We start from the raw sequence: 10,449 nt of genomic DNA on the forward strand, positions 1-10,449 counted from the left end.
CCGCTGCAGCTGCGCGGGTCCCCCCTGGGCTCGGGGCGTCTCTCCCGTCTCCCTCTGCAGCGCTCGAGAAGCCACCCCGGTAATCCGGGACCATCTGGCCGCCTCCTCCATAATCTGCTTAATCCGGGGTTAACTCTTGCAGAACCTGGTAGCGGTTGGCAAGAAAATTAAAAGCTTTATCTCCCCAGTGCCCGGGCATTCGTGTCTGTGTTGGCGGAGCAGACACGAATCCTTCTGTCAGCAGGAGCGAACAGGAGCACAGCGGCGGATCAGAGACATGCTGTAGCTGGTATTTGCCAGATACACATTAATTGGGCTGATTTGTAGAGTCCTGAAGTTAAATATGAGCCCAAACCAACCGATTTGATTAAAATTCCCTTTTAATTTTTCTTTTTTAATGAAACTTTGTGGACATTTAAACGCAGTTCATGCATGACAGGTCCGCAGCCGTCTGTCTGACCTTAGCAGCACTCCTTTCCCCCTCACCCAGGAGAGGAGAGTCATTCTCAGGTGTTGTACATCTCCATTGGGGTGAGATCCGATCAGCAGCTCCTTTGGAGGGTTGTGGTGGAGGAGTCAGTGGAGAGAGAGCCCCAAATCTTCAGGTGCTCGGTGGATCTTCAGCTTTCCATCACTTGGGAACATCTGATCTTTCAATGCTCCTGATGTGAGAGACTTACAAATCCTGTAAATGCTGATGCTATCAGTAGCTTTAGAGGGTGGATTCCGCTGCTGTTAATTTCTGTTTAGCAGAAGGTGGTTTGGATAAAGAAAATGTTTAACTTGGGAAAAAGTGTGGATTTTTAGGATAGTTATAATCACTTTGTCAGTGTGTCAACATCGAACTTGCAGTGTTGTCTGTACAAACAGGATGCTGTTACCTTCTGAGAAGATGACTGCTGTGGTCAGTGGACAGGTGAAAAGGTGACAGACATGAAGATCTTTCTTTTGACACATTATTTCTTAGCCCAGAAGTGATGTTCATGAAATTGTAGCACTCTCTGCCCTAAGCATTTGCGTGTTCAGTTGCCGTCCTTAGAAAATATGTTTTCTGTGTTGGAGAGCAACCTTTTTTATTAAACAGCAAACATGGTTTCATTTTGTTTCCGTTTTTTCTTCGCATATGTTGTGTTATTTAAATGTCCTGGAGTTCTGGAAAAGTTTTTGTGAGATTGTCTTCGACAGTTTGAATTAATACAATCTGAAATGTCTTTTTCCAGGTTTTGATAGAAGCTTGTTTCTAAAAGACTGAAAAGGAATAAAGGTCAGAACATTTTAATTTGATTAATTACATTGATCGTTTTTAAGCTCAAATCATTGTTGAAATACTGCAAATAATACTGGAAATTTAAATTTCTATAACTGGGAAAACAGCCTCATGCAGGTGTCTGAGTGAGGCTGATAAGACTCCCAAATCAGGGTTAGAAAATTAATTCTCCTTGGATGAGAACACACATAAAGTGTTCCTGCACTAGTGAGCCTCAAAGTAGTTCTAGTCATAAAGGTTTTTAACTTGAGTTTGAAATTGTGACTAAGAATTAACTCACGTGACTGCACTGTCGGCTGTTTGATAGTGGGCTCTAAACTCTTCTTACGTGGCTAAAAACTCCTCTGAGGAAGTGAAGGACTGTCATTGTGCACGTCAAGTGGTGTCTTGTGCTGCGTATTTGAATGAGAGTTCCATTCTCTATTTTGTTAATTGATTTTTTTTAGGATACAATGACTACTCTGGATGATAAACTGCTTGGTGAGAAGCTCCAGTATTATTACAGCAGTAGTGAGGGTGAGGATGAAGACAGTGAGAAAGAAGATAAAGACGGGGAGAGCGCCATTCCTGAAGGTGTTGGGGAAGTAGAGCTTGGCAGCGAGGGCAGCGCAGTCAACACAGGTATCATTATATCAGACTAGTTGTTTTGTAAATACTTTGTTTATTGGAAGATTCCTGTGTTTTTCTAAAATCAATTTTTCAAAATGAAAGTCCTGTTTTATGCATAATTGAGTCAGAGATCGATCATTTCCTGGCTATAACCTAACCTTATTTTTAATAGCTGGTTCTTTATTTTAATGACTTCTCCTCTGAGAGGCTTTGGCATCATATCTAACACAGTTAGGCTTTGCATACAAAGCTGATTTGCACAGTTTGGTTGATAACACATAAATTTATTTCCTGTAAGCTGCACAGTTGTTAACCACTAACAGACAGGGGCTGAATGAGTACATGAGGAATAGATAGAAAGTGGCCAGGCTTTCCCAAAATAGCGTTGGCTACAGAGACACAATATGAGTCTGTGTAGATTGTTGGTGTGATCCAGAGGGTATTTTTGTTTTTCTGAAAGAGTGGCCCTTGGTGTTTTACAGTTTCTCTAAGAATGATTAAAAATCTTCTTCCTGCATGTGTTCACATCTTTCACCTGAAGGAAGACTGGAAGAATTACAGTATTAAATGGGTGTACTTAGAGAGGACCTGAAAAAGTAACTCCACTGGGCCCCAGCAGCAAGGTAACAGCCAGGTGTAGTCTGGAAGAATTAACACTCTTGTACATCACAGGATGTACTTCTGTACAAGAGCACTGGCAAACTTCATTGTACTTTCCCATCATTATTTTTGTGCTTATGAAAAGCCATGCTAACAGTAGAGGAATTCTTGAGGGCTGGTGGTTCTATTTCAAGAGCACAAATATTAATCTACAATTATGAGAGTAGCCTAGTTATATAAGGTTTAGTCTTCTTAGACAAAAAAAAAAACAGATACAAGCTCAAGGACATGTCAGTGGCAAATTACTTCTTTCATTTCACTTCAACATCTTGCACAGTGTACAAAAAGTTTATGACAGGGCCACTATTTTACTGCTGACTTACAAATTATTACTTGATTTTAAATGATAGGTGTAATTTTCTTACCCTTTTATACCCAATGCCTACGTATTTAATTTCAGGTCCCAAAGGAGTCATTAATGACTGGCGAAGATTTAAACAACTGGAAACTGAACAGCGGCAGGAGCAGCGCAGAGAAATGGAACGGCTCATTAAAAAGTTGTCGATGACGTGTAGATCTCACTTGGATGAGGAGACTGATAAGCAGAACCAGAAAGAGCTTCAGGAGAAAATCAATGGAAAGGTAGCATGGCACAAAGGAATTGGAATGCCTCTTAAATGTTTAACATTTTCAGTTTCATCATTTGTGTACGTGACACAGATAGGAATCCGTATTCTATCAGTAGGTGTTTCTCCCTAGTGAACAGGAACACAGCAGTGGTATAAGAGGCATATATATATATATATAAAATATAGCTGTATTTGCCAGGTGTTGTCAAGTTTAATTATTTAGCATTTCAGTGCTATTCCAGGAGCATTGCATTTGCCTGTGTTGAGAAATAAGTGATTTAGCTGCAATACCGAAAAAGTCCACATCCTTTTCCCAAATTTCCCTTATCTGTTTATCAAATAAGTCAACTCCAGGGGATGAATAAGAAGAGTTGTACAGCAAACCTGTGAATACTGCCTCCCATGCCTAAAACTAGAGTCTGGGAGTCCTTATTGATTTCATATTTAGTGAGTGGATGTTGAGAATTTAGCTTTGACTTTGAGAACAGATATGAAATATGTAAAATCCTGTTAGCTTCAGTTCTATAGACAAGACAGTGCATTTGGTTGCCAAAAAAATGTTAACTGAAAAAACTAAATGAAAAAGGTGATGAAAAAGAAGCTGGACTTAGGTCAGGCACAGTATGCAAATAGATGCTCGTGGCTTGGTGAAAGCACATAGCCACTGCTAACCTGAACTGAAGCGGGAGCGTGGAGCAGCCACTTGTGTCACTCATGCAGCTTGTGGAAACTAAATCACTGTTCCCACTGGACATGGTTTCTAATTAGATCAAAATGGAGTGTGATACAGAGGGTGCTTGAGCCTTTGTGGGCTGCACTTTGCTGTTATTAAAGCTGTGACCCACATTAATCCTCTTGATTTAAATTCTCATTATCTAAGTGACCCGTATAGTGATGCAGATCTTTTTCTCTTTCTCGTGTATCTTTGTGTGTGTTCTTTAGATGACGTTACAGGAATATAACATGATTCACAATGATGAAGACGATGAGGAGTTTTTACAGCGATACAGGAAGCAGCGGATGGAGGAGATGAGACAGCAGTTGTACAGCGGGCAGCAATTTAAACAGGTTTTTGAGATTACCAGTGGCGAAGCGTTTTTGGACACAGTTGATAAAGAGCATAAAAGCACATTGATCATGATCCATATTTATGAAGATGATATCCCTGGCACTGAATCCCTGAATGGCTGTATGATCTGCCTGGCTGCTGAGTATCCCACAGTTAAATTTTGCAGAGTAAAGAGTTCGCTCATTGGTGCTAGCACTCGCTTTACTAACAACGCTCTGCCAGCTCTGCTGGTCTATAAGGCAGGTGAGCTCATTGGCAATTTTGTGCGAATCACTGACCAGCTTGGAGAAGATTTTTTTGCTGTAGACCTGGAGGCTTTTCTGCAGGAATGTGGTTTGCTTCCAGAAAAAGACCTAGTGCTCCTGACTTCTATACATAATCCATCTGCATGTTACAGTGAAGACAGTGATCTGGAAATAGACTGAACCACTTATACCAAGGGGCCAGTAGGTGTAGTTGTACTGTGGGATGTTCTTGTGCTAGGGATTGTTCTCTTCCATAGTGTGGGTATGTATTCTTCCCCTTCATGCACTTTGACTTTTGCTCATTAAAAAATTGTTAAAAATAATATAAGGAATTCCTAACAGTTTCTTAAATTAATTTGATAAAGGACACACTGAAACAGTCTTGCTTTTATTGCAATTCAAATGTATTTTACTGATCATGAAGTTCTAACACAATTCAGTAAGTTTAGGAATGTATTCTCTGTTCTCCAGATCAGTTAGAATGTATTTTAACCTTTTGTTCTCAGATCAGCTGTGTATGGTCAGTCTCCTTACAGGTTTCCTCACATGGTGTACGTGAGTATCAGTTGTCTTGAGATGTGGGCACCTACTCACTAAGGCAAGAATTGAGCCCACAAATAAAGAAGTTTTTAAGCATTCAAGACTTTTATCAACCTGCAGCAGAACTGCTCCCAGTTAACAGTGCAGGGTCCCATCTTCTCTTCCCAGTTTGCTGTTTTCTTCTTAGAAATACCTTCTTGTTCTAGCACTTGGCATCAGATTTTTCTTTTCTCACTTGTAAATAACAACAGCCCTTGACTTCATCCTGAAAATTACTTTTCAGCTGGAGAGGGTTCTTTTCTTTAACCTCTCCTGAGACTTAAATGAGAAAATCTTCTTTCAGTTACAGCTCTTAATATATTCTTGGGTTTTAAAATACCCACCCTTAAAGTTCCTAGTAGTCACTTCACCAGAAGATGATCTCTGTCTCTTAAGAAAGTTACAAAGAGCTCCAGCATGTGTGCTGAAGAGCATGGAGGAGAATTGTGTTGGCAAAATGCAGAATTAGGACTTGAATAACCAGCTGATTCCCTTGTCTGAAGCTGGGTATCCAGTTTCTGCACAGAGTGTTCAGCAAGATCAAAAGCATTGCCACTGTCCCGGTTTTCCTCTCAGCAGCATGTCAGGAGCATGTTTTTTGTACAGTGCATCTGTGGAGTCCTCACTGAGACAGAAAAAAATCTTGGGTGGAGGAGAAACCTTTGTGGAGAGTTAGCAATTGTTCCCTTTGTCTTCTGTAACATAGAACAAAGGCCTCTTCAAAAGCACCACCACAGCTGTTTCAGTTGCCCGAGGACAATGACCTTAAAGTTCTCATCTTGCCCAAAACCACAGGGTGACTTCCACTTCTGGACACAGGAAAAAGCCATCCAGCACTGGCTGAGCCCATTTGTCTCTTCGTGAACATCATTGCTACTGAATGCAACTGCTGTATATTGTGCTTCCCTCCTGCAGCACCTTTCTCGTTACCATTTGCCGGTGATTATGTTTTTATTAAGGTGTGTTATTTATTTTGTTCGTGCTCTACTTCCTTCAGAAATCAGATCATGATACAGGGAACCAGTTTTCAGGGCTTGCAGAACCTTGAAGTTGACCCTGCTTCCAGCCAGTCTGGTGCTATGTAGCTGTGATGAGATAACCTGGGTAGAATTAGAAACCATTAACGATTTATAATGAGTGCAAATATGAAAACCTTTTGATGATGCAGAGCGAGGTCAAGGCTTTACTGGTCAGATCATGGTGTGGCTGAATCACTCAAACAACATCCGTCGCTCAGTGAGCGTGTTGGATGTGTGTGCTCTATCCTGAATTGTCTTCTACATACTTAATTTGATATTACAACAAGTTTGCTTACTTATTTTGCTTGTTATTTTTTAATTGTGGGGAAAGTAGACTATCATTATCGAAATATATGACCCAATGTAATGCCGTGTTTAATGATTAAATTTAATTGCAAGCTTTATGTAAAGCACTTTGGAACACCAGGTAGAAATGCAAATGTTTCTGTGTAAGCACTAGGTTCTTAATAACAATGGATCTTAGGCTAGAAAAAGAAGAATTTGTAATTGTATCTATTTGAACTGTGTTTTTAAAAGTAGTATAAGCAGAAAAATAAAGAATTTGTAATTAAAAATTACTTAATTGGCACAAATTGTAGCTGTTTAAAGGAAGCTGGCAGAAATCCAGATTTTAAAATGTGCTTAGAGATTATTTCTTTTCATCTCAGAACTGCAGAAAAAGAACATGAAAGTTATACAAAATTAAATCATTGAGCATGGGTATCAACACACTTAAGAAAAAAATCAAAGCAGTGGTGATTTATATTCAGGATGAGATTCAGTGAAGTCTGTGGCGCAGACAGGCTGCGTGTTAGCATCATAATAAAACCTGGCTTGGGGAGGGGGTGGGGGGAGAGCTGGCTGCTTGATTTGCTTTGAAGTTTTATTTTTATAAAGTGCTTTTGTTGGGTTTTTTTGCCCCTATGGCAACAAAACTGTCTGAGAATCAAAACCTCTCCTGCTCTGCGTCGGGTGGCCCGCAGCAAGGTGACTCCTGGTTATTGATCTCCCGTGCTCAGGTGTATGATAGATGCTTTACAGTGCCAATAGCAAAAAGGAAAAGAAAAAAGGTCTGAATCCAATTAATCATTGATCTGGAAGATTATAATAAGTACATAGGAGAGAGGAGGACAGAGATGTGCTGTGCCACTGCTTCTCCTTCTCGGCACAATGCGAGCAGGAAGGGGAGGCCGGCGGCAGCTGCTGAGAAGCAGCATGGGCAGTGCTGATGCTTCTGTTCATACTTGAAGCTTAATCCTTCCAGATTTACAAACTGATAATTATGTACCCTAAATAAACCAGCATTCTTAATGTGTATTGAACAATGTAACAAAATAAAGCTAAGTTAGAATTAGTTACTAATTTGTAAGTGTCTGTCCCTTATCCATTCAGTACAAATAAAACCACAACTGGCACCAACGCTGTATCGGTAAATGTTTTGGTTGAAGTGGCAGTCTGCTTTATTTCTCTAATTTCAGATGTGATCCTGACTCATAGATTAAGAGTTGGGGTGTATTTATATAGGCATATGGGAGACTAAAGTGGAAATGAAATCATATGAACACCTACATGAAACAAAACTGTTCTGAAACATTCAACTGGGTATTGACAGCGTGAGGTTTTGGTTTGATACAGGTGCCTCTCCTTCCCCCAAAGCCACTGTACTCTGTCACCATCAGAACTTGCTTTAAATTGATGCATTCCTACTAAATGGTTTGCTTTTGAATAAAGGATGCTTTTTAATTTTGTCAAAGGTGTTTCATCTTTCCTGGCACAGCAGCTTCCCTAGCACCTAACGTGGTTCTTGGCAGAAAGCTGATGGACTGTGGTAGTGGTTTTTGGTGCTGTGCCAGGCTCTGCTGCGGCGCGTGGTAGAAATTAGTCAACCCTGATGGCTGGAGGGGTTGTGTGCTCGAATATTTTGTCTCTAGACCTTGCCTTGCCTTGGCCAAGTGGTCTGTGTGCTGCTGGACACCAGCTGAAGTTAGGAAAGAGTTGATTTGCCTGGACACTGTCCCTGGCTGTTGAACCACAGCTCACTGTGCACCTCCCGAGGGGTTTGGTTTTGGGACAGGCAGCGCGGGCAGCCCCTGGGCAGGCGCCAGCCTGGGTGTTTGTGTCCCTTGGCAATTCCTGGTTGTTTCTTCCCCCACTTCCTCTCACCAGCAGTTCTGCTATTTTTAGTGCATCTGATGAAATCGGTCTGAGGCACAAACATCGCGTGTGAAAGGTCAAGGGAGTCTGGAGTCCTGGTGCAAAGCAACCAGAGTCACCTTGTCTCGTCCTGACAGCTGCGTGGGCATTGTTCACACTTTAGCCTTTTTCAGATGCAATTCTGCCAGCATCTAAAAGCCATAAATAAAAGCAAACTTTCCTTAAATATTTTCATTTCAACAGGACAAAGGAGCTCAGAAAGAAAGCAGCTGGTCCTGGAAAATAAGGTTGGTGTTTATCACTTTTAAATGTTTTGAGACGTCTTCACTAGTTGCATATCTGAACTATGACTGTGAGTGAATGTCTGGTTAAGATCCAACAGACCAGACTTCTTCCTGCTGCGATGTTATGTGATCTGCCTTTGCTGCCTGTCCTTTCTTTATCCCATTTTCTATCTGCTCCTTCTCAAGCACAGGGCAAACGTGCAGACACGGCCCAGGTGGATTGGGCTCTTCCCGTAGGTGGCTGCTCTCTAGTCGGTTGATTTTGTGTGTCACTTCAGCTGCAGCCTGCTCCGGTTTGTGCTACGCCCTTCAGATCAAGAAGGTACATGTAACCCAGGCTAAGTCATCTCGGTGTCTGTTTTTCATCTTCGAGAAGTACTATAAATAGGAGTTGGAAAAAACACTTGTCAAGTAGGTTGTGTTGCCTCTGGGAAATGTTTTGGTTTGGAAAACGCAGCCTACTGCAAAGAGAGCGGCCCAGAAGCAACTGTTTTTATAGCAGGGCATGATTCTGCACTGGGAGAGAGGAGTGTAAAAGCACCTGAGTTTTGTTCATGTTTAATGATATTCCAATACAAACAGCAGAATTGGGCCACAGAATGCGAATGTGCAAGGAAATCACGGGATGAGCTTAACTGGGGTGTTGAATGACGGTGCTGACCTGGGTGCCAGGCAGCGAGGGACGAGAGTTAGAAAAGTTTAGACTGAGGTTTGGTTTTTTTTGGCCTCCAATCTACTTGTTCTTTCCAATATGTTCAACATCCACCTTTGTCAAAAATGCAAACAAATGTTCCCGTGCAATTGCTGGTGTGGCCCATGCTACAAAGGGGCTGGCTGGGGAGGGCTCGGCGAGTCCAGCTGGCTGACTCGGAGGGGAATTGCTTTTCCATTCAGCCTCAGGACCCTACTTTTGCCACCATGGGGTTTAGATGACTTTCCAGTGTGGATCTTGATCGGATGTGGGGCTGGAGGGGTGCAGGCTGCCCAGAGAGGGAAACTGGAGCAGCTGCAGCCCAGCTGCAACCTCTGCCCCTTTCCCTCTAACCCTGGGGACCACTTGGCCTGAAAGAGCATCGCAGACAATTGATCCTCCTTGCACGGTCTGTTCCGGCCGGTGACAACCTCCTGCTCAGTGACTCATTGCTTCAGAGGTCGCACAACCACAGACAGATGATTTCATTGTTGCTGCTCCCGCCGCACGAACGCAGGCAGCACTGTCCTCCTGTCTGTGTCCAGGATGGACAAGCTGCAGCTGGGCTCCTGGAAGGAGCTTGTTTAAAAACTCAGAGGACATCCTACAAACTGTGCTTACCACGAGCTCCAGCAGTGGGTACATCTGGCAGCGCTCACCTCTGCACTGTCCCCAGGGCTCACGGTGGCAGGGGACACTTGGAGCCTTGGTTGGGTGATGCTGGTGGATGCACCAGATTAGACACCACGTTTAGATACAGACTACTGTCTTCTACTCTGGATGTGGCTGTGGCATTGTGAGGGTCAAGGTGGTGATGATGTCAGTGATGTCTGCAAACTGCTGTGGCTGAAAGACTGGCAAAGGAAACATGAGGGCTCGGCAGTGTGGGGCTGGGGGGCTCCGTGTGCGGGGCTGTGTGTCCCCAGGCTCACAGAGGAGGAGGAGGAGGTGGCAATAGCGTGTTGGATGCTGTGCCTGGGATTGATGGGTGTTAGTCCTACAATTAAACAATTTCAAAGGTTTCAGCAGAAGTGTGAGGTAGAGGAAGGAGATGACTTGCCTGGCCTGGCCTGTGCCGTGTGGGAGCTGGTGGCACAGCTGGGAGAGATGTCAGGTTTACCAGTGTTGGCTCAGCTGGTGACACATTCCTCCGTGGAGACAGAGCGTGGAGGCAGCTCTCCATGTGCCTGATGGGCTGTCACACGCTTATCGGTTGGTACCAAACCAGGGCTGGCAGCTTTTGATAGCTACAAACAAAAGCAGGATGTTTGTGGTCTAACTGAAACGCGCCCAGCTCGTGCCT

The 10,449-nt window shown here is 43.1% G+C and overlaps 1 protein-coding gene across 1 annotated transcript; it reads left to right on the forward strand.

The window, feature by feature from the left end:
* Positions 1-1,216: 1,216 nt before the first annotated feature.
* Positions 1,217-4,760, forward strand: PDCL (phosducin like). The gene is made up of 4 exons (XM_010174572.2): positions 1,217-1,264; positions 1,714-1,888; positions 2,937-3,118; positions 4,048-4,760. The coding sequence occupies exons 2-4, from the start codon at positions 1,720-1,722 to the stop codon at positions 4,597-4,599; spliced, it is 903 nt and encodes a 300-aa protein (XP_010172874.1). The 5' UTR covers positions 1,217-1,264; positions 1,714-1,719; the 3' UTR covers positions 4,600-4,760.
* The last annotated feature ends 5,689 nt before the right edge of the window (positions 4,761-10,449 follow it).

This window comes from Antrostomus carolinensis, unplaced genomic scaffold (genome assembly GCF_000700745.2).
Source record: "Antrostomus carolinensis isolate BGI_N321 unplaced genomic scaffold, ASM70074v2 scaffold30438, whole genome shotgun sequence".
In the NCBI taxonomy this organism is placed as follows: domain Eukaryota; kingdom Metazoa; phylum Chordata; class Aves; order Caprimulgiformes; family Caprimulgidae; genus Antrostomus; species Antrostomus carolinensis.

Excerpts from the sequence above, each read along its gene's own strand:
- PDCL (XM_010174572.2), top strand. The coding sequence starts at position 1,720 with ATGACTACTCTGGATGATAAACTGCTTGGTGAGAAGCTCCAGTATTAT. Across the intron at positions 1,889-2,936 it reads GGGCAGCGCAGTCAACACAG|GTCCCAAAGGAGTCATTAAT; the intron begins GTATCATTATAT and ends ATTTAATTTCAG. Across the intron at positions 3,119-4,047 it reads AGGAGAAAATCAATGGAAAG|ATGACGTTACAGGAATATAA; the intron begins GTAGCATGGCAC and ends TGTGTTCTTTAG.